General features: G+C 46.6%; 2 protein-coding genes across 3 annotated transcripts in view; one reads left to right on the top strand and one right to left on the bottom strand.

The window, feature by feature from the left end:
• The first annotated feature begins 7,587 nt into the window (after nucleotides 1–7,587).
• On the top strand, nucleotides 7,588–14,818 carry RPS6 (ribosomal protein S6). Its single transcript, XM_053371830.1, has 6 exons — nucleotides 7,588–7,703; nucleotides 8,511–8,642; nucleotides 10,609–10,819; nucleotides 12,141–12,287; nucleotides 13,513–13,670; nucleotides 14,674–14,818. The coding sequence occupies exons 1-6, from the start codon at nucleotides 7,698–7,700 to the stop codon at nucleotides 14,767–14,769; spliced, it is 750 nt and encodes a 249-aa protein (XP_053227805.1). The 5' UTR covers nucleotides 7,588–7,697; the 3' UTR covers nucleotides 14,770–14,818.
• A 284-nt stretch (nucleotides 14,819–15,102) lies between these two features.
• Nucleotides 15,103–23,303, bottom strand: part of DENND4C (DENN domain containing 4C) — a 94,817-nt gene continuing 86,616 nt past the window's right edge. For both annotated transcript variants that reach the window (XM_053371802.1, XM_053371803.1), the window contains 2 exons: nucleotides 19,506–19,570; nucleotides 15,103–19,037 (listed from right to left, as the gene is read on the bottom strand). In XM_053371802.1, the coding sequence (XP_053227777.1) occupies nucleotides 18,901–19,037; nucleotides 19,506–19,570 (202 nt within the window). In that variant the 3' untranslated portion in view covers nucleotides 15,103–18,900. The remainder of the gene's footprint in view (nucleotides 19,038–19,505; nucleotides 19,571–23,303) is intronic.

Below are 23,303 nucleotides of genomic sequence, written 5' to 3'. Positions count from 1 at the left end.
GGTCTGGGACGTGGGTGGTGCTGTGGGTTAAACCACAGAGCCTAGGACTTGCCGATCAGAAGGTCGGCGGTTCGAATCCCTACCACGGGGTGAGCTCCCGTTGCTCTGTCCCAGCTCCTGCCAACCTAGCAGTTTGAAAGCATGCCAGTGCAAGTAGATAAACAGGTACCGCTCTGGCAGGAAGGTAAAAGACGTTTCCGTGCGCTGCTCTGGTTCACCAGAAGCAGCTTAGTCCTGCTGGCCACATGACCCAGAAGCTGTACGCCGGCTCCCTCGGCCAATAAAGCGAGATGAGCGCTGCAACCCCAGAGTCGGCCACGACTGGACCTAATGGTCAGGGGTCCCTTTACCTTTAGGGCAGGTCTAGCAGTCTGTTGCGCTTGCGCTGCTCTTGCGCGGACTCCTTTCCAAGGAAGCAAACGCGCGTCGCTGTTCCTGTTGTTCTGTTTTGCGTGGGGAGACGGGGTGGGTCTAAAGTTTTGTTTTAAGTGCATGGGACTTTTCATGGCAAAGCCCGCACCCAAAGCTTTGCAGGGCCAAGTTCTTAGTCCCCCCCCCCCCCCGAGTGCTTCCTCAGGATAGATGAGGTCGGGATCCAAACACGGCGGGGTGAGGAGGAAAAGCGTGGCTGGCGCCGGCGGAGCCAGGCAGTTTGCCAGCAGTGCGCAGTCATGGGGCAGGCCAGGCAGAGAGGCAAGTGAAGGGGCCTTTCAGGTTTCAGGATGCGCCCAGGCTTGTGGTGCAGGGAATAGGAAAGGCCTTTGGGAGAAGGTGACCCCGTTGCTTAAAGTATAAAAACCGGCCGTTGCCCAGATATGCGGCCAGGTCTTGTTTTATTTAAATGTGAGCTGAATTGTACAGTTGGAAAGGGACCCTCAAGGGTCATCCAGTCCAACCCGCTGCAATGCAGGAATCTCAGCTAAAGCATCCATGGCCAACCTGTGCTTGAAAACCTCCAAGGAAGGAAAAATCACTGCCCCGCACTTCTTCTTTCTGCCCCCTTCCCCATCTTCACAACGTCTGTAGCAGCAGGTGTGTCACACCAAATGGAAGGGATCTGTAGAAAGGACTCTGTGAATGTTGTACGTACCCTTGTTAACTATGAAAAGCCTTTAATTGAAAACAACCAGTGCTTTTTCTTCCGGAAAAAAGGTGGAGGAACTCACCACCATTGCCATCGTTTTCCCCCCACCACACGCAAACTAATCCCCCCCCCCTCACAGGCCACCATCTTGTGCCCCTGAGTCAGGCAATTGTTCATCTATGTTCATCTATGTTGTCTCTTCCATTGACCCATAGGAAAAATCAATTTGCAGCTGCAGCTGATACCTGGTCAAGGCCAAGTGGGCAGTGTTTGCTGCACTGAGTCCTCTCCCCACAATCTGAGTCTCTCTCTCTCTCTGCCATCTCTAGGGTGCATAGAATTAGGTTGCGAGCCCCTTGGGTTTCTCATCCCAGCTGTAAACTGCCTGGCCATGGTTCTCCAAGGCATTGCAGGTAGCAGTTGTTCCCAGGCTTATCTAGATATACCAAGGACTGACCCGCTAGGCGGCCTTTTTTATGCAACATGCAAGTTACTGAAAAAGCTAATAGCAGTGACATTCAAGGAAGACAACTGCCTCTCTGAGGCTTTGTAAGGTTCAGCTGCAAAGCAGTAGGAATCAGGCCTATCTAACTACCCAAAACTGTTAGTATCATACCTACATTTCTTTAATTATTAATAAGCACCAAGAAACTAAAGGAGACCATCTTTCCTTCTGCATTGTCTTCCTTTTAATGTAGCATCGAGCTGCTGCTTTTTATCCTCTTCACAAACATACCATATTTTTTGCTCTATAAGACTCACTTTTTCTCTCCTAAAAAGTAAGGGGGAATGTGTGTGCGTCTTATGGAGCGAATTCAGGCTGCACAGCTATCCCAGAAGCCAGAACAGCAAGAGGGATTGCTGCTTTCACTGCGCAGCAATCCCTCTTGCTGTTCTGGCTTCTGAGAGTCAGAATATTTTTTTTCTTGTTTTCCTCCTCCAAAAACTAGGTGCATCTTGTGGTCTGGTGCGTCTTACAGAGCGAAGAATACGGTACTTGAAAGGGGAGGAGGGCAAGAACCTAAACTGGTGCACGGGCCCAGATTCAATATTCTGAGCGACGTAAACGAAGGAAACGTCACGCAGCTTTGCATGCTTGCGAACACTGGGAAGCTGGAACAGGAACAGCAGAAGGGAAAATGACCTGTGCTACTCAAATACATCAAGAGGATCTAGGGAAAAGAGGGAGACGTTTTTCTGAACAATCGTGACACGTTCTTGGCTGGGAACAGGGTCACGTCGCTGGTTGGACATGCAAAACTAAACAGAAGGGCGCACTTCCTGTCGCCTGCGGTCTTGTGTTTCTTTTGTTTGATTAGCTGTAAAGCTAATCCTCAGAATGTAATTCTGGGGAAGAAACTGTACAGGGGATGGAATGACATCAGTGCAGAGTCAGAAAGACGAGATCATTGTAAAGGGAGACCGGAGACTTTGTCGTAAGCAGTGTAGTGTGAACTCCCAGGCTGTGGCACGTCCAGTTCCTTAGAACACCCTTAGAACAGAGCCATAGCGGGGGGGGGGGCATTGGCCCCAGTGCAGTTTAGGGAGGTGCATTCCTCTTTTTTAAAAAAGTTTTTTATTAACAATTTCAACATATCAAAATATCAAAACATATCATATTCATTATTTCCCGCCTTTCCCCCCACCTCCCCATCAAACCCTCCTTCCCTACCCCCCAAGACTCCCCTCAGCTCCTCTCTCTGATTTCTCAACACATATTATTCTCTGCATACTGTAAAAATGTATAAATCCTTATATTATCTATCTGCTATGTTAACAATCAATAAATTTGTGTATGTTTATTCAAAACCTGCCAAGGAGTCCAATTCATTTTGTTGTCTTTTTAAGTAATTTGTAAAAAGTTCCCATTCTTCTCTGAAGTCAAAGTTGTCCTTGCCTCACAGTTTATATGTCAGTTTAGCCAGTTCTGCATAATTCATCAAGTTCTCTTGCCACTGTTCATCGGGGTTTCCTCATTCTTCCATCCTTATGCTATCAAGACTCTTGCCGCTGTTGTAGCATACATAAATAAATTCTTCGTTTTCCTTGGCAGGTCTTGTCCTACAATCCCTGAGCTGTTGCGTCCTTCTCTTAACCTGGGATGTGGGTGGCACTGTGGTCTAAACCACTGAGCCTCTTGGGCTTGCTGATCAGAAGTTCAGTGGTTCAAATCCCCGCAACGGGGTGAGCTCCCATTGCTCTGTCCCAGCTCCTGCCAATCTAGCAGTTCCAAAGCATGCAACTAGAAGATAAACTGCATTTCTGTGCACTCTGGTTTCCATCACGGTGTCCTGTGGCACAAGAAGTGGTTTAGTCCTGCTGGCCACATGACCCAGAAAGCTGTCTGAGCACCACAACCCCATAGTTGCCTTTGACTGGACTTAACCGTCCAGGGGTCCTTTACCTTTTGCCTTTTACCTTTCTCTTAACCTGGCTTAAGGTTGTCATCTGAACTCGCCAGATGCTTAACTGTTAATTGCAATCAACCCACCATTTGAAAAATAAGACTTTAGAGACCAAAAATGCCCAAAAATGGCAATAAGGCATCCTGTTATGGTAGTTGTAACCTTGGTTTAAGGACCCATTTGGCGCCTAGTTTATATACCTGAGTTTCTAACACTGATGCCAACCAACTCAGCGATCCTCCAAACACCTTCCCATGCATTAGTGCTGAAAAGCATTCTGCTAGCGTTGCAATTGTTAAGAGCCAATTATGAACCTCAAAAGCTCCTTTCAGGAAGACAGGAAAAGGGTGCCTTATACGGAAGCGGACCACTGGCATCAATCTAGCTCAGCATTGTCAACATGACAACCTGCAGCAGCCCTCCAGGAGTATTTCCCAGCCTTATCAGGAGTTGCCAGCATTTGACCCTGGGACCTTTGAATGCAAACCACAGGCTCTGCCATTGGGCAAGGGAGATAAGAAGCCAGCAGGACAGTCCATTTCTGCAGGGTAAATTGACTAGAAAGCCTTTTCAAAACAGCATCTTTGAAATGTGCATTTATTCACCACCTCAAAAAGGGCTGGTGCTTATGCATAAAATCTACCGACCTGTATAAATTCAACCAGGTATTTGATGGTTCAAAGAACACTTGTCCCTGGCACCTATGAGAGTATGTAACTGTCCTCAAATGTTTTTAGATATTCTTAATGTTTTTAAATGTTTATTTTCTCATTGGGCAAACAAAAGGGATGGAAGGATGGAATAGAAATGTAATGAATATGATTTAATAGTTTCACTGTGTCATTTCTGTCTAGCTGGAAGAATTTCTCATATGCTAGCAAAGTGTTAGCTCATGTACCCAAAGCAAGAAAGCGGATACTTAGGCACCGTTAGGTTATATTCTGTAGTCTTAGACACATAATTTTTTTTAATTGTTACTGGTTTTCAGTAACATGGCAATGAACAACTTGTTAGCTTGGGGTTCAGAGATTATTATAATCAATGATTCCGCCACCCAGTCTATATCAACTCAAATGGTTCGTCTGTCTCAGCTATGGCAACACAGCTGTAACTATTACTCTACTATGGTTAGAGGCAGGATAGTTGGCCCTATAGCTGTTTCCAAACCAAAACGTGGGGGTGGAGGGGGCACTGGATGCAGGGAAAAATCAGAAGAACACGTTTTCCAAACGCAAAGGATTTATTTGTACCCAGTGGGTAGCAAACTCCAGTTTTGCAGATCCTGAATCTCTAGCTTGAGAGAGGGAGGGAAAGCTCACTTTCTCAGATTCCTGCATAATTTTATATACCTCCACCCCAGATTCCCACCCACTCATGGGAGTAGCTTAGATTTTTTTTGGGGGGGGGAGAAAGCTATGTATTTTTTATTGTTTTTTATTGATTGGGGGGCAGCTGTCTCTCCCTGCCCCCTCTGGCTACTATGCCCATGCACCCACTTAAATGGAAAAGGTCCAACCATTGTGACTTTTCTTGGTTATTCCAGCCCCCTGACCCTTTTGAATGCCCCTTTTTTTACCAACTGGTCTTAACCACCGCCTGGATTAGAAATGCCAAGCGCTATCTATGGTGCCTTGAAGAAGCCCAAGAAGAATCTAAGAACAACCTTCCGGCACTCTCTTGTCACAGCGGCCAGGGGAACCTGCAGGCAGACTCTGACCCTTCAAGTGTCCCTATTTTCCAGGGACAGTCCCAGATTTACAGAAGCTGTCCTGGTTTCTGAATTGATCACTGAATGCCCTGCTTTTCCTTAAAGGTAAAGGTAAAGGGACCCCTGACCATCAGGTCTAGTCGTGACTAACTCTGGGGTTGCAGTGCTCATCTCACTTTATTGGCCGAGGGAGCCAGCGTACAGCTTCTGGGTCATGTGGCCAGCATGACTAAGCCGCTTCTGGCGAACCAGAGCAGCACATGGAAACGCCCTTTACCTTCCCGCTGGAGCGGTACCTATTTATCTACCTGCACTTTTGACGTACTTTCAAACTGCTAGGTTGGCAGGAGCAAGGACTGAGCAACGGGAGCTCACCCCGTCGCCGGGATTCAAACCACCAACCTTCTGATCGGCAAGTCCTAGGCTCTGTGGTTTAACCCACAGCGCCACCCGCTTTTCCTTTGTTGTTGTTGTTTAGTCGTTTAGTCGTGTCCAACTCTTCGTGACCCCATGGACCAGAGCACGCTAGGCACTCCTGTCTTCCACTGCCTCCCGCAGTTTGGTCAAACTCATGCTGGTAACCTCGAAAACACTATCCAACCATCTCGTCCTCTGTCGCCCCCTTCTCCTTGTGCCCTCCATCTTTCCCAGCATCAGTGTCTTCTCCAGGGAGTCTTCTCTTCTCATGAGGTGGCCAAAGTACTGGAGCCTCAGCTTCACGATCTGTCCTTCCAGTGAGCACTCAGGGCTGATTTCCTTTAGAATAGATGCGTTTGATCTTCTTGCAGTCCATGGGACTCTCAAGAGTCTTCTCCAGCACTATAATTCAAAAGCATCAATTCTTCGGCGATCAGCTTTCTTTATGGTCCAGCTCTCACTTCCATACATCACTACTGGGAAAACCATGGCTTTAACTATACGGACCTTTGTTGGCAAGGTGACGTCTCTACTTCTCAAGATGCTGTCTAGGCCTGTCATTGCCCTTCTCCCAAGAAGCAGGTGTCTTTTAATTTCGTGGCTGCTGTCACCATCTGCAGTGATCATGGAGCCCAAGAAAGTAAAATCTCTCACTGCCTCCATTTCTTCCCCTTCTATTTGCCAGGAGGTGATGGGACAAGTGGCCATGATCTTCGTTTTTTTGATGTTGAGTTTCAGACCATATTTTGCACTCTCCTCTTTCACCCTCATTAAAAGGTTCTTTAATTCCTCCTCACTTTCTGCCATCAAGGTTGTGTCATCTGCATTTCTGAGGTTGTTGATATTTCTTCCGGCAATCTTAATTCCAGCTTGGGATTCATCCAGCCCAGCCTTTCGCATGATAAATGCATATAAATTAAATAAGCAGGGAGACAAAATACAGCCTTGTCGTACTCCTTTCCCAATTTTGAACCAATCAGTTGTTCCATATCCAGTTCTAACTGTAGCTTCTTGTCCCACATAGAGATTTCTCAGGAGACAGATGAGGTGATCAGGCACTCCCATTTCTTTAAGAACTTGCCATAGTTTGCTGTGGTCGACACAGTCAAAGGCTTTTGCATAGTCAATGAAGCAGAAGTAGATGTCTTTCTGGAACTCTCTAGCTTTCTCCATAATCCAGCACATGTTTGCAATTTGGTCTCTGGTTCCTCTGCCTCTTCTAAATCCAGCTTGCACTTCTGGGAGTTCTCGATCCACATACTGCTTGAGCCTTCCTTGTAGAATTTTAAGCATAACCTTGCTAGGACGTCCCTAATTTCATCAGAGAAATGTTGGGGGATATGGAGTTGTGCCACCCCCAAATTTAGAAAATAAGTAACTATGCAATGTTTAGAAGACATCTTGAAGGCGGCCCTGTACAGGGAAGTTTTTAAATGTTTTATATTTTTATATATGTTGGAAGCCACTCAAGAGTGGCTGGGGCAATGCAGTCAGATGGGGAGGGGAGTACAAATGTAATGATGATGGAATAGGATGTCCCTAATTTCATCGGAGAAATGTTGCAGTATATGGAGTTATGCAACCCATGAACCAGGGAGATAAGTAACTATACAACCTTTAGAAGACATCTGAAGGCAGACCTGTAGAAGGAATTTTTATAATATGTTTCTATATATATGTTGGAAGCCAATCAGAGTGGCTGGGGCAATGCAGTCAGATGAGGGGTTACATTTATTATTATTATTATTATGGAATAGGGCATCCCTATTTTCATCAGAGAAACGTTGGAGGGAATGCTGTGGTTCCCATCAATTCCCATTCAGAATATGCAGCAGTCCAAAATTCCTCTATTTCTCCATTCCTTCCTCTGAATGAAAGAGTTTTATTCGCAAGACCACAGCAGCTGCCCACTCTACACTTTTCCTATCTCTACCGGCTCGCCCAGGAGCTCCCGTGGAGCCCAGAGGGGGACGGGCCCTTCTGAACTCTCGCGAGATCCCGCGCGGCAGCCTCTGTGACTTCCGGCCGAGCGGAAGCGCGTCCTCTTTCCCGTGGCGGACCCGAGGCGAGCTGTGCCGGCGCCATGAAGGTAGGTGTTGCGGGGCGCGGAGGTGGCGCAAACCGCCTCCGCCCCCGGGAAATAGAGGCCCCGGCAGGTCGAGGGGCCCCGGCGGGAGGTGCCGGGGCAGGCGGCGGGCGAGGGAGCGCGGCCCTGGCGGCGGATGGAGGCCGATGCGGGGAAGCGGCGCGGCGGCGGCCTCCCTTTCCCCGCTCCGGAGAGGAGCTCTCGCGCGGTGTGTCGTCTCGCGGGAATTCCGCAGGGCCTGTTAACCTTTCAGACCCCCTACCCCGTGCGTCTTGAGCGCTTAGCAGTGGCGGCCAAACGTAGCCCTCCAGCAGTTTTGGGACTACAGTTCCCATCATCCCTGACCACTGGTCCTGTTAGGTAGGGATGATGGGAGTTGTAGTCCCAAAACAGCTGGAGTGCCAAGTTTGGCCGCCACTGGTAAAGGAGGCAGCGTTTCTCGTGCTCGTGGAGCAGTGGTTCTCAACCTGTGGGTCCCCAGATGTTGGACTACAACTCCCATCATCCCTGAGCTCTGTGCCTTGCTACCTAGGGGTGATGGGAGTTGTAGTCCAAAAACAGCTGAAGGGCCAAGCTTGGCACTCCAGCAGTTTTGGGACTACAATTCCCATCATCCCTAGCTAACAGGACCAGTGGTCAGGGGTGATGGGAGTTGTAGTCCCAAAAACAGATGGAGGGCCAAGTTTGGCTGCCACTGGTAAAGGAGGCAGCATTTCTAGTCCTTGTGGTGCCTTGTGGAGGGCGACGGGGCTCAATGCCGCCCTGGGGAACCCTTTGCAGACCCGAGTGTGGCTTCTCTCCCCCCTGCAGCTGAACATCTCCTTCCCAGCCACCGGCTGCCAAAAACTCATCGAAGTGGACGATGAGCGCAAGCTGCGCACCTTCTACGAGAAGCGCATGACCACGGAAGTCTCCGCGGATGCTCTTGGCGAGGAGTGGAAGGTGAGGCTGGCTTCATAAGGCTTGTTGCATGTGTGCAAAATGGGGCTGAGAAAGCAGCGGCGGTGAGAAAATTTAGAGTCTGTGGGTTGCCACTTTGGTTCTTGCCAAATGCCAGGTTCTGTGTGCTGCTGTGCTTGGGGTCCGCCTGCAGGCTCCCCTGGCCGCTGTGAGAACACAGTGCCGGTGAGCCAGGAAGGCTGCTCTTAGGTTCTTCCTCAAGGCAGTGTAGACAAAAGCTCTTGGCATTTCTAATCCAGGCGGCGGCTAGGGCCAGTCGGTAAAGAAAGGGGCATTCAAAAGGGTCAGGGGGCTGGAGTAACTCCCCCACCGGGAAAAGTCGCAATGGTTGGAGCATTTCCATTTGAGTGGGTGGTTGGTAAGGTTGCCACCTTTGTTCTGGCAAAATACAGGACAGGGTGGGAGTTGGGAGGGTGATTTTTTTAAAAAAAAAGTGTGCTGAAGTGACTTCCGATCAATCCATTGCAATCTCTTGCAGCCTAACAGGATGGGCCCTCTGGAATCTGTTGCCCAAAGACATACACATGAATTTGTAAAAGTGTGCTGGGCTACCCAGAGCTGAAATACACAACCTTTCAAACACATGCAATTGGAGAGGACCCCTAATTTGGCAGAGAAAGGGGACCTAAAATACAGGACAAAACTATCAATACAGGATGTAGCCTGTGTTATACAGGACAGGTGACAACCTTATTGTCTGGTGTCTTGTTCCAGAGGCCCTCCTGGATTCATATTGAATGAGAACTCTGGGAGTTACTGAGTTACACTTTGGGCCCATCTAATTATTCCTGAGGGGTTGTTTCAGTATTTGGGGATGAATTGTTCCTAGGCTACCTGCAGAGCTCAGGGATTGAACCTGGGAGCCTTTGAATGAATGCAAAACTACTACCACTGAAGGCATGGGCCTTACCCAAATGGATTTGGGGGCCATGGTTGTGACTGCATCTGTGTTTACCCATCAGTCTGAGAAAGAGTGAGCTCAGAGTTGCTGCTTAGTGGTGGCATTGTTACTCCAGTCCACAGATCTCTGCATGCAGTGGCAAACTCCTTGCGCACAGCTGCATGCAAAAACCTGCATTCTCACCTGTGTGTTGATGGTGAGTTGGCAGGGAGTCTGGAAAATACACAAGTTAGCAAAGCAACGGTGGGTTGGAGTTCAGAACGCTGCCAGGGAAAGTGGCTTAGGGAGAGTTGTGGTGATGTGATACAGCATGAAAATTGTCAGTAAATGCACTTAATGAGTCTGTAACTTTGAGAGTAAATTCACTTCTGCTCAAGTGTGCTAACTTAATTGACTTCTGCAGAGCAGGGAATCCAACAGCAATTTTCCTTTATGCATAGCAATCTTAGTATTGAAGCATCTGTGGGGAGCATGTGTATATCCATTTGCCCAAAAAGTTGGGAGGTTACGTTAGTGGGATTCAAGATCAAAACAGTGTTTGTTTTATTAGAACTCTTGTGTTTGTGGGCTTCATGTTCATGTATTAGAAATGGAATTAAGTGATCTAATTAAATGCCTGGGCAGGACATGATGCACTGGGAGATTGACACATGTGGGCACTTACAGGGAAGACATTCCATGTGAAAACAGTAAACTGTGCATCATAAATAAAGTGAATTTGCTTTAAATCGCTGGACTTGGCATTTCCTCTGCATTCAAGACAGATTCCACAATATTGCTAAGGAAGCATGATCAATAGACATAATATGGTAGGATTGTAGAAGTTCTGGAACATGGTTACAATATTGGTCAAGCCAGGCAATCTCAGCAGGTCTAGTTGGTGATGCTCAAAATGAAGAAAGGCAATCTTCTTTCTGCCAGTGCAATTGAGTTTATATTTAGAGGCATCTGTTACCTGTAGACGGAGAAAAGAATGAGAAATTGAACTTACACTCTTAAATTGTTCCCCCTTGAGAGAAAGGTCTAAGCTCCTCGTCTTTGTTTCAGGGATACGTTGTCCGCATCAGCGGTGGCAATGACAAGCAAGGCTTCCCCATGAAGCAGGGGGTCCTGACTCACGGACGTGTCCGTCTGCTTCTCAGCAAGGGCCACTCATGTTACCGCCCTAGAAGGACTGGAGAAAGGAAGCGCAAATCTGTTCGGGGTTGCATTGTTGATGCCAATTTAAGTGTCTTGAATTTGGTCATTGTAAAGAAAGGTAAGGGTTCCCCCCCCCACACACACACATAGTAATGACCAGCAAATAGGGCTGTACATTGCAGGCTCAAAAACTCCTGCCCTACCAGCAGGAATTTACGCAGGGGTTACATTCTGAGGCACTGTGTGCATCGGTGAAATCACATATAATTGAAACCCATCGAGAAAGCCTGCAAACACCCCGTCCCACCCTTTTAGTGAAGTCTTTATGTCGTTTCTGAGTCACTTCCATATTCAGCATGTATACACGGTCACACACGTAAACGGGGATGCCTGTATTGTGCCCTGCCCTTTAAGGGGCTATCCTGGGTTCATCTAGGAATCGGGAACTGTTTTTACTGTTGTTTTATGTAGGACAATTGTGGCATTTTACAGGTCCTTGCCCGAGGAGCATACAATCTAAATTTTTTAACATAGGGCTCAGTTATACAGGTGCAAATAAAATGTTTTAAGTGCAATATACAATGTGACACTTGATGGTGATGGCCAGCCTTATGGAAAATTCAATGTATTTTTTAAAAAAACTTTTTTAAAAAACATTTTCGAACGGTTTTTAGATGCGTGTAGATTCTACCATAGTGAAGATAGCAAAGGGAAAAGAGACAAATAATTTTGCTCTGGACTGTGAACTGCTAAGGGTGTGGCGTATTACATTTCTAACAGATTTATAGCTTTGATGGCAAAGTGTGTCCAAAAAGCTCACTTTTGCAAGATCTAGAGCTCCTAGGTTGGGACCAGCAACATTTATCCCCAGCTCCATCTAGGTTTCAAATGTGCCTTCATTGCCTGATTCATCTGTGCCTAACTTTAAGGTTGCCACCAATAATACTTTTTTCTGAAATTGCTCTTGGTAGCTGTTTAGCAGCTGTAATCGGTGCAGCAGCCTTTCTGAACAAGCACCAGGAATAAATTTTCAGGCTTGATTACCCTCTGAGCAGAATTCAAGGTGTCATAAGCGTTTCAGAACTGTCTTTGAATCTCATTACACTACTAGATGTTGGGGTTTTAGGGAATACTCAGCTTTTAGCGAATTAAGATGGCTGTTCTCAGATCTTGGGTCTGAATGGAAATTTTTGATGTTGCTGCTACCAGTGAATTAAGGGAGAGGAAACTAGGCAGTAGGAAATTCTATACATAGTATTGCCTGTTCTAGAGAGCAGAAGTTAATGAGGACTGGGTGGCTCAAGTTTTTGCATGCATTATCTTGAGATACTTGAATTTGAAAGGGATAGGAGACCAGAGTCTCAGGTGTGTGGGGCAGGGAGCTTGGCTTGTGCGTCTAGCTCTTGCTAAGAATAATCTTTCTGGTCTGGCAACTTCAGGTGAGAAAGATATTCCTGGACTGACTGACACCACTGTGCCTCGCCGGCTTGGTCCCAAGAGGGCTAGCAGGATCCGAAAGCTGTTCAACCTCTCCAAAGAAGATGACGTCCGTCAGTATGTTGTGAGAAAGCCATTGAACAAGGAAGGTAAGAGGAAAGAAGGTAACGTTTTGGTTACCGTACTTTTCCGTCTATAAGACGCCCCCATGTATAAGACCCTCCCTTATTTTGGGGGACTTAGTTTTCAGAAAATGTGGGGAGATGGCCCAAAGTTGTTGAGCTTCTCCCCCCATGCAGCTGCGGGTAGGAAACACTCCCTAGATTGTTTCCCACGCACAGTGGCATCGGGGGAATTTGCGCTCCAGCCAACCAGCTGGCAGTTGGGAGCGCCGCTCCCCCCCCCCTCCGTGCCACTATCTGTGTATTGGATTACCCCAGTTTTTTGACAATTTTTGAGTAAAAAACCCTCGTCTAATACATGGGAAAATACGGTATTTTTGTTGCAACGGGTCTACCAGGTAAAACTAGTGATTGGCTGTGTATTCAGGTGCTATAGTGTCATTCCTGTCGGACTTGGAATTTCCACAGAAATGTAACCAGACAGGGTGGGGGGAATTGGAACTAGGTGGGCATTTACCAATCTGCTTAGCTTTCAGACTGCTGTCCAGTCAACGGACCATTTCAGCCACAGTGTTTTGATACTGGTATATGGCGACTCCACCAGCTGCCCATTTAGAGCATATTAGAACAAGTTCTACATGTGGCTCAACATAGATGTGTAGATCTACCACTCGTTAGGGGGATGCTGGCCCAGCCAGGATATGTCCTTTCTCCCTCCTTGGTAGTGTGGAGAGGAGCTCTATGTGCATACATTAATTTGCATGCAGATCGCTTGCACATGCTTGTCAAATGTGTTTGTGAAGGGGGCAGTCTCGCCCATATGTTCCATCCATCCCACATTGTTTTCAGATGTGTTGGGACATCTGAGCCCCGCCACCCCTTTGAGCTTCAAGGGTGGGTGGGATTAGTAAATGGGTTGTGCGTTGCCCAGTACATTCCCTGTGGCATAGGTGAAGTTATAGGCATTTTATCACAGTGCAGATGGAAATGTGTGTTCTTGAGGGCAGGTGCAAACTGATTACAGCTTTTCCTTGCTGTAACATTACCAGTTACCAGGGCAGAATAAATGCAGAATCCAGTTACCAGGGCAGAATAAATGCAGAATAAATGTCTTCTTCAAATCTGTAGCCTTATACGTGTTGGGCAAGTTTTATTTCCAGTGGTAGAGAAACGAGCTGAACTCCAATTGTAGATTCTTTGCTCTGGACTTGACAACAGCTGCCCTGTTGATTGTGCTCATGTCTGTTCTTAGGCAAGAAGCCCAGGACCAAAGCACCCAAGATTCAGCGCTTGGTGACTCCCAGGGTCCTGCAACACAAGCGCAGGCGTATTGCTCTGAAGAAGCAGCGTACCCAAAAGAACAAGGACGAAGCTGCAGAATATGCCAAGCTTCTGGCTAAAAGAATGAAGGTATACTTAGTTCTGTGCAGCTTCTGGCTTATCTGGATTCTGAGTCCACCCCATCCTCAAGGCACATCCGGCATTTATTTTTTATTACACCCATTAAGCATAATATGTTAATTACTGGCTGATTTAAACCAGGGTTGAGGAACTTATTTCAGCCCATGCATGGATTCCTTTCTGGGCACCCTTGCAGTGGCCGCATCTCAGTGGTGGGCAGGCTCAGAGGCCAAGGTGGAAGGATGATAATGCCTCCCTCCTTCTTACCTGAATGGGAGGATAGAGGGTTTGTGTCTGCTTGTAAGAAACTAGCTTTCTTGTATGTGAGACGGATGCCAGCCTACAGAAAGCTAGTTTCTTACAAACACACCCACCCTCTATCCCTTCATCCAGGTAAGCAGGGGGCATTATCAGAGTTAAGGCAAACCCATTCACGAAGGGTGAAAAGCAGGGCCAGTATTGGCCAGAGAAGGCAGTCTCTTCTTTGGACAGTCCAGGGGCCAAATGGGAGAGGCTGAGAATCGCAGAGCCTGAGGTTCCCCACCCCTACATTTTGAACAGTCCACTACCTAGCAGTATGATATTGGCATAGTTGGTAACTGGCCTCCATCTTGGAAGATGCACAGGTGAGAACTGTGGTAACAGAGATGGAGGAGTATGAAGCATCACTTATAGAACAGAATAGCCTTCAGGCCTCTGGACACCATGGTTAGTAATTGTGTGAGGGGCTCCTGTAGGGGATGAAGGCAGTTGCTTTTTGTGACTTCCTCCCCCCTTTCCCATTGGCAACCCTATGAAGGAAGGACCCTCCTCCACATGTTCAGGCTCCCTGATGCTGGAAAACAGTTGCCGTCCAACTTGTGGAGGATGACAAGGGATGTGGCGCTAGCGTTTCCGTTCCCATGTGAGAATGTCTAAAAAGGACTTTACAGAATGCAGCTGTGTCTTTTTGTCGCAGAAACACTGTTTTGTACTGATGCGTGGTACCTTCTCCCCTCTTTCTTTTTTTAAGGAGGCAAAGGAAAAACGACAAGAGCAAATAGCCAAGAGGCGTAGACTTTCTTCTCTGAGAGCCTCCACATCTAAATCCGAATCAAGCCAGAAGTAAATGAGGAACTGTGTTACTGAAAACATTAAATAAAACTTTTATGGTGAGATGGAACTGTTCACATTATTTTTTAAAAAGAGACAAATGCCCATTTAAAGTTTAATGTTCGTATTCTGTTACCTCATTAATCGATGGGTGTGCAAAACAAATGGCTGTTTGAGGCCTCTCTCCATATTGGAGACTGGTGCGGCACTTGGTTTGTTATCTTTCTCTATTGTTGTCTGCCTTTCTTGTGGCAGAACCTTGGAACTAGAAGCCACTGACCCCTCTCCTGCTTTGGAGCCTTTGAAAAACATTGCTTAAGAACAAAAGAAGTGCAAGAGACTAATATCAGACATTTGTACACTTTTATTTTTGATATAACATTTAACAAGTGGTTTCTAAATCACCCAGGGTACCTATGCAAAAGAGTCAATAAGAAACAAACTTATTAACAAAAATATTAAGATACCAGGTAGCTCAAAGCACAGTGAATTGATGACATTCAAATTCTGAAACCAGTACATGATTGTATTAGTAATTGAAACCTTCCCACCTTTATCATGAAAATATAAAATTTGACCTCAAAGCAATGTCACTTTTAATGTTAAAGACAAAACAATCCCTTTTTATACTTGTACTCTGCAGGATTCTAGGTGTTTTAAGGTCTGTTTCCCAACCCCCTAACATGCAGCACAGTGAATGTGGCAGAATAGGAACAGAACTGTAGCAAACTCCTCTCCTAGTTTAATGTAGGGAATGCTCTAAAACACTATAAAAGTTGGATGCAGCCGGTGACCCCGTCTTGCAGGGTTCTATTCCTGACCCCTCTGTGCAGCGGCAGAGCATGTATAAGGACCCCCTGCTCCCTTCTCTTTTCCGGACCCCACGTGTCAGCAATTACAAGCCAACTGGACGCACCTATGCTGGTCACCGCCAGAATACAGAAAGGAGCTTAAAAGGGTTTTCAGATGTAGCTAAGTGTTTCTACGCTGCCACAGGTTGTTGAAAAGCATGGTATCTTTTTACATTTCACAGCTTTTGCGCTGGAATAAAAAGGAACTTAAAAGTACCCAAAAGTTAAAATTGTAGGCTGGCTTGCTTTGATTTGATTTAATTCCCCAAACCAGGTGTAAGATTTTAGTGTTTTAGAAACATCCCATATTAGTTGTAACAGAGAGAGGACCTAATTTTATATTGAATATGTAGCATTTCACTTGGTTTGGTCAGCACAAATAACTAGCCCTATGAGTAATATGCCTGAAGTCCTAACTGTTCATCTATTTCCATACCTAAGTACATCTTTTTTAAAAAAAATTGGATGGGGAAAATGGATATAAAAACAACTAAACTTTGTGGTTATTCTGTTAGTTTTCATTATTCTATAAAAGAGACTTAAACTGAACAGGGGTTTCATGACGCTTGCACTATAATTAATTTGCTACAATTAACTCCCAGTAATGATGTATAGTGGATAAGCTGCTGAGACATTTACTTCCAAGACATTTGCCCCCTTAAAATTCAACTTCATGTTAAAGTTATGCATGGTTAATATGTATGTTTCATAGAGCCAAACTGTACACGTGGCGCTAGCTTTCCTTAGGCAAACTTATTTGGGCTGTAAATTTCATTGAACTCTATGGGACTTCTCTGTGAACTTGCATAGGATCAGCCAGTAAGTGATATAAATTCTGCAAAAGCCTTGCGCTTCTGAAGATCCTTTCTACTACCTTATTACTCAAACTGCCACACATAGTACTTTTTCCCTAAGCAGCCATGTTATTGGTCTTTACCTCTTTGTCAACTGCTTTGATGGTTTTCTAAAGTGCACTCGCAATTAACATGTTATCAGAAGCCAAATTAATAGCTTGCATTTAAAAAAACTCGCTTAGACCAAATTAGCCCCCAGTGAAATAAAATTTATAGAGAACTATACCACACAGTCCCAGAATTTACGGACAGTTGAAAGGAAAACGATGGCACTTTTAAAAAAGCAGATGACAGCTTTGTTATGGGTCCAAAATACGGCATTAAATGCACTAAATTGAAGCTAGCATTTGTGTTACTTCACTGGTTAGCTAGAGTAACATTAGCAGCTCGACCACATGGGAAGAGTCTATGCTGCCTTCACTCCAACATCTGCTTTCAGGAAATTAGGTTTCTCAAATTTGCTGGAGTAATAATGCAAGAACTTAAGTCTTTGGTGCTTATCCTCTGTTCTGCATTAAAACAGAAGTGCAATGCCAACAGTTCAAACACAGTGAAAGGTTTTTAAAATGTGACTTGCTTTACCCTAAATGCTATTTGTTACAGCAAAAGAATTACCACTAGCTAAAATGCCAATTTTTTTCTGCATAGTATCAATAGCCCAAATTGTTCCTGCTGATTTGCAGTAAGATGTAATTCAGAAACGGCAAAACTGAAATGGTAAGAAACAGCCTGCATAAACAAAACAAGAAAGGTTCCAAGTGCAATCTTTCATACATAACATTAATTTACAATGGAAATGTGAACATACCATAAAAGGTGTTTCGTAAGGTTTTTTATTTATAATAATCATTTGTAAATGAAAAAATGCATTGTATTTGAGAAAGGGACAAAGGGGGGCTAAAACAGACATCCTACAAGCAACCTTAATATACTAGTCCCCCGCAATTTCAGAAAAATAGTGGTGGCGGGGGGGGGAGGAAAAGTATAAGGGAGACACTCTCTGCCTACTGTGCTCTTTCAAGGGACGGCTTTCACATTTAAAACATTTCCAGCAATATATTTTGAAATGTGGTTTAGTGTGAACACTAAGAGAGAATCTAGTCTAAAGTGCCAAACTATTCTGACAAGTGCAAAATTCTTGCTGTTACTGGAATAGTCACAATCCTGCCATGCTCTGTTCTAGCTTAGCGCTAGTGCAGTATGAAAGATTACAAGGGGCAGAAAACCCGCAGGATCAAGAATATGTGTGTACTTTTTTGTCATTATCCACAATCCCTCTTAATGGACTTGCTTCATAAAAGTAGTTAATGCAGATGCTCAGATACCATGACATCATCTGAAGTGAAGAGGAGGAGGATAGCCATCTCTCTTAACTGTCATTAAATGTTTCAGAAAACATCCATGTGACCGTCAAAAGACAGCTGTGAATGCAAGCATTCTCCCCCTCTCTCTGCAACAAACTGGTAATTAACCAGAGATATTTAAAAAGTTAAGATTAAAAATTAGCCTTTACACTCCTGGTAAACATATATGTTCAAGTGTGTGAGTATAAATACATTTTAATATAGAAGTATTTAAATTGGACAGTGCAAAGAAAATGTCCCACAGGTTAAAAAGATGAGCAAGGAATGAGGCACCTGACAGCTTCAAGCTTTGCCCCAAAATACATATTATATACTTTCTTTTACACAAATGCTAAGACAGGTATATGTGGTCAATTTCCCCCACCCATATATGTACCCTAGATTCATTTACTCCCACTTTCCTTTATAGAGAGGCAACTGCCTTCAAAGCCACTCAGGGTAGGAACCCATCATTGTGGGGAGAACATTGTATGTACAGTTTGAGAATTATTTAAAGTAGTTATTCTATAAAAATGAGAAAAATACTATGCTTTACAATAGCCACAACAGCTATATTCTTGCTACAGTCCAAGACAGTGATTGTTTTCCAAGAAGAAGATGGGCATTTAAACTAAAGCTACAGTTTGGTCTTCTGACCCAAGGGAAAAGAATTACAATTCAAAATGTACAAAATGTACATATACATGCAGCAAGTAGAGATCTCTCTTTTAAACTGATGGATCCATTCATAAAGAAACCAGTGTGCTCTTGGGCTAGAAGACAAATAAAACATTCCAACATTTCAAGTTTTAAAAAGCAAGACACCAATTAAAACGCCAGTCTCCGTTGTCGTTCTAAACAATGACGCACAGGAAGGTTAAACTGTCAATTCAAAAGCCAATGACTTTGCACTAGCGTATTTGCACTTAATTCTTGGGGCTGGTATAGACATCGGTCTGTCACAGAAGAGAGTGCTACATGTATTCCTGAATTGGACGCCAACAGCTGTAGCTGAATCCAAATCAACACATTCACCATTTTGTCCCTTTCCTCTGCTCTCTGTTTGTGGAGCTGCTACATGGCATCGTCTTTGCGGAGTTTATATGACGGGCGCCCCAAAGTATTTCCTGCACCACTCAACGCTGACACTGGGCGGGGCGTCGATCTTCTGCATCTTTTCAAGCACCTCGGCTGGAAGGCTTTTATAGGCAGCTCTGTACTCATTGTCAAAGGCCTCTGCAAAGAACGAAAGCAGAGTTTCAGTCAAGGGAGACGGAGAAGTTGTACTGACCTTTTGCTAAAGCTTTTCAACACTCTGCAAAACATCTCTTTCCATGCAGCAGAAAGCCATTCACAATGGAAATGGAAGGAGATTCTCTTAGGTAAAGATAGAATGCCTGGGCCTTTTTGAGTTGCTGGTCTTCAAACACACAAAATATGAATGCACTGTCCATTCTGATTCATCCATTAAGCCTTTCAAATGTAAACTACAACATTCCAGAAAAGCTAAATCTTGTTTTTAAGGGCGCCAAAGATAGCAATTATTACAAGTTAGAAGAAACAATATTAAAGATTAGCTATGCTTTGCTTTTCCAGGTGAACTGATAATTTAAAAAGAAATGTATTTGAAGAATTAGTTTCTGGTTACAAGAATAATGACATCCAATACCATTCATAAAACACACACATGCTTACGTGTCTTACCTATGTCAATATTCTCTCTCCCAAGTGAGACCAGGGACAGGAAAAGAATTTCTCTGTAAAAGCTCCTGTAAAATGCATGTTTAGAAATTAGACAAGTTCAGCCTTCCCTTTAGCCTATCCAACCACATGCTGCCTTGTAAGTTACACTACCTTACATGGAACTAGAGTTCTCACAGGTGAAAAATGTCACTGTGAGTGTGTTTCTTAGGTCAAACAGTCACAAGTTTTCCTGAGGAAAAAATGGTTTACTGTTCATTAACAGCAGCCCCTTCTGCATTGTCTTAAGAGATCCAACACTCGTCAGCTGCTTTCTGCGTAATGCAAATCACAAGGAAGGTGTTCTCGAAAGGCTCTAGATGTCAGTGTGACCTTTCATTATATAGTTGCCTCTTTACAAGAGCAAAACAGTAAAATTTTACACCAAACTTCCATATTGATATACCGTATTTTTCGCTCTATAGGACGCACTTTTTCCCTCCTAAAAAGCAAGGGAAAATGTGTGTGCGTCCTATGGAGCGAATGCAAGGGGGAGGCAGGCAGGAAAAGCCCCCAAGAGCCGCATCAGTCCCTTCTCCCACCTCCCAGAAAAGCCAGGAGAAGCCGTGCAGCCCCTTTAAAGAGCTCACGGCTTCTGCAGGCTCTCCGGGAGGTGGGGAAAGCTGCAGCGGATTCCCTCCTCCTGGGCTCCCTTTGAAGCAGCAAAGTGGGAGGGGAGCAGCTTACACTCGTGTAAGCAGCTCCTCTCCCACTTTCCTGCTTCAAAGTGGAGGGAATCCACTGCAGTTGCGAGCAGAGGATCCATGGCTCTGCTTCCTTCCCTCGAAGCAGGGTGCAGGGGGGAAAGAGGGCAGGAAATAGATGCCGGGCAGGAAGACACAACCACACTTTGACCACTGGAAAGTCCACCTCAGCCTCCCCAGAATTTCACTAAGGAGGCCAGGCTAATCTCGATGGCCATAAATCAGGCTCGGCATTATTAAATGGACTTAGATAAGCCATGGTTCTCCTTCCTACCCTCCTCTGAGGCTCGCTTTAAAGCAGCAAAGCGGACAGGAGCCGCCCGCTTTGCTGCTTTAAATAGTTTAGTGCACGGGTGTCAAACACAAGGCCCGCGGGCCGAATCCGGCCCGCCAGACCTCGTCATGTGGCCCGTGGCATCAAGGGCGAGGAAGCGAGCTTCTCGTCCTTTTTACTGGTCCCAACCCAGATTTTAGGGTCCGCACTCCGGCGGAGGCTCTCTGCCTTTCTAAAAAGTGACCCACGCGAACAGCCTTCCCTGCCTGCTTGCAGACAGGGCTCCAACCAACGCGCCCCGACGGTGCTGCCTACCGGCCGGTCCCGCAACTTTCGCCTGCCTCGCGGGCCGGGCAAAGAGGCTTTCTGCTCGCTCGGTCCAGTCCGGGGCTCGCTGCAGAGGAGGCGGTCCCGCGAAGCCAAGCTCGGAGCCGGCTGCCTCCGCCCCTCGGAGCCTCCCAGGCGCGGCTGCTCGAGGGGGCGGGTCGCGCGTGTGGCAACTTTTGGAGCCCAAGAGAGCTGCGGAGGCTGGCAGTGAGGGCAGGGAGCGAGAGCCACGCTTGGGACGCCGTTCGCTCACTCGCTCGGGCCGCAAGAAGAGGCCACTGCGGCGCTGCAGCTGCCGAGGAGATGGCCGGGGGCGCGGGCAGCGGGGCCAGGGGGCTCAGAACTTACAGGGTTAAGAGTTCTGAGTGATGACGCCTCACATTCTGAGGGCGGGCAGAGAACACGGAAGGGGCGTGGATTTCTCCGTGTGTTTTCAGTCTGCGTGTTAGGCTCCATGGAGAAAGGAGCAACATGAGCTGCGTCTCACCGGGAAGATTTACGATGTGTTGATCTGTACAGCAATAAAGACTTTAAGATAAGGAGAGCTGCGTGACAGCCTGAGTTATTGCCACCACACGACAGAACGTTCCGGCTTCTGCTTCTGCTGTGTTTACTCTGCTGGAGTCAAAGGTTCCAAGGGGGAAGAGCAGAGCTGCGCGGAGGAAGCGCGCCGGACCCCCTGGTCAAAATTGACCCCCCGCATAGGTTATGGAGGTCAGCAGTAAAGATAAGCAACGTTCGTGCGTGTGAGGAGGCGGCAGCCGGAGGCCAGCCGATGAGACGCTGGGAAAGTGAATCTGCAGCCAAAGGCCAGCTAAGGAGTAGCTGGAGCCAGCCGGGAGGAGCTCGCTGGGAAGGATCTGCCGGACCGGGAGGTACCTGTAAGTAAGCTGGGCCCCCGGGGAGAGATGGCAGACAGCCAGAAGTCGTCAATCCCTTTTAATAAGGTGGACGGGAGCAAGCCCTGGGCCGGGAGAAGGCAGGCACTGGAGAGAGTGGGAGCCAGGCCAGAGGGGGCTGAGAATTGCTCTGAGGAAGCACCTAGAAGCCCAAAGTGGGCTGGAGCCGTGTCCAAAAGCTGCTGCGATGCTTTGACACGCCAGAGAGACAGGCAGCCGTGTGCTGGAAAGCTGCTGGAAGCTGGGAAGAGGAAAGCAGAGGCAAGCTGTTCCTCTGGAGGCTTTGCACCCAAGTTTGGGGGTGCAGGCCAGGAAGGCCAGTCCAAGAGTCTTGAGAGTGCCCAGGCTGTTTGGCAGGAGCTGAGAGGGGTTTGCAGAGAAACCACAGAGCTGGAAGCCAAAAGCCATTTTCCCAACGGCAGAAAAGCCTCAAGGAGAGCTGCTGGAAAGGTTGGGGGGGCGCTGACGTCCAAAGGCACGTTTGCAAAGTTTTCCACTCGGAGATGTTTTGTTTGTAACTCCCCGGACCACTTGTGTCGCAACTGCCCACAGAGAGCGAGAGAGCCAAGGCAGGATGCGCCCAAGGTCGTTTCCCATGGGAACCAGCCCGGGAGAAGAGGCCAGCGTGGAAAGTCCCAGGGTCGGCCGGAAGGGGAGGAGAGCATTTTTCAACTGTCTGCGTCGATGGCGGTTTTGGACAACACCACCTGCAGCGAGAGCTCCAAGGTCAAGTCAGTTGCTAAGGCAACAAAGAAGGACAACTCCAGTGGGGGGAGGGTCCTACGTTGGGTTGTTGACTCAGCTGCGAATGCCCATTTGGTAACAGCGCCACCTGATGGACAAATGTGGAACTGCAAGGCTGTTTCAACTGAGAAAACTGTTAGTTTTGCTACAGGTGCACAGGGCCGTGTAACCCATATTTCTAACTTGTTTGTCTCTTTTTTACAGGCTGAATTGAAGGTTTATGTTCTCCCTGAGATAAAGCATTGCTTGCTGTCTGTACCTTCTCTTTTACAGGAGGGATATTCTGTGAGTTTTGAAAATGATGTTTGTACAATTTCCAGAGGTGGAGAGCAACTGGTACGTGTTGAAAGAAATCAGAACAACCTCTTTGTTCTGGAATCACCTCTCGAGGGTGAGGGGAAAGCCACTGACCACACTCATGTGTCGTGTGCTTGCGTGTGGCACAAGAGGATGTCACATGGGTCCTGTGAGGACGTCCAGTTGTTATCAGAGTGCACCAAAGGTTGCAAGGTAAAAGAATGTGGTAAACCTTTGAAGTGCAAGGCTTGCAGGAAAGCCAGAAACAAGGGGTTTAATGATCCCAGGGTGGAGAGGGTCACCACAAAGCCTTTTGAGCTTGTGCATGCAGACCTTTTAAGTATGCCACAGCCAAGTCTGGGCAAGGCCAAGTGGCTGATGGTGCTGACAGATGATTTTAGCAGGAACGCATGGGCGTTCACGCTGAGAACGAAGGAGGAAGCAGCGCAACTGATCAAAGATTGGGTTGCAGAGGTGGAACAGAGGTTCTCCACCAAGGTGCAAGGTTTCCAGTTTG

Source organism: Podarcis raffonei, chromosome 17, assembly GCF_027172205.1.
Source record: "Podarcis raffonei isolate rPodRaf1 chromosome 17, rPodRaf1.pri, whole genome shotgun sequence".
Taxonomy (NCBI): domain Eukaryota; kingdom Metazoa; phylum Chordata; class Lepidosauria; order Squamata; family Lacertidae; genus Podarcis; species Podarcis raffonei.
The sequence above is the reverse complement of the archived record's forward strand: the minus strand, read 5'-3'. Positions and strand labels throughout refer to the sequence as shown.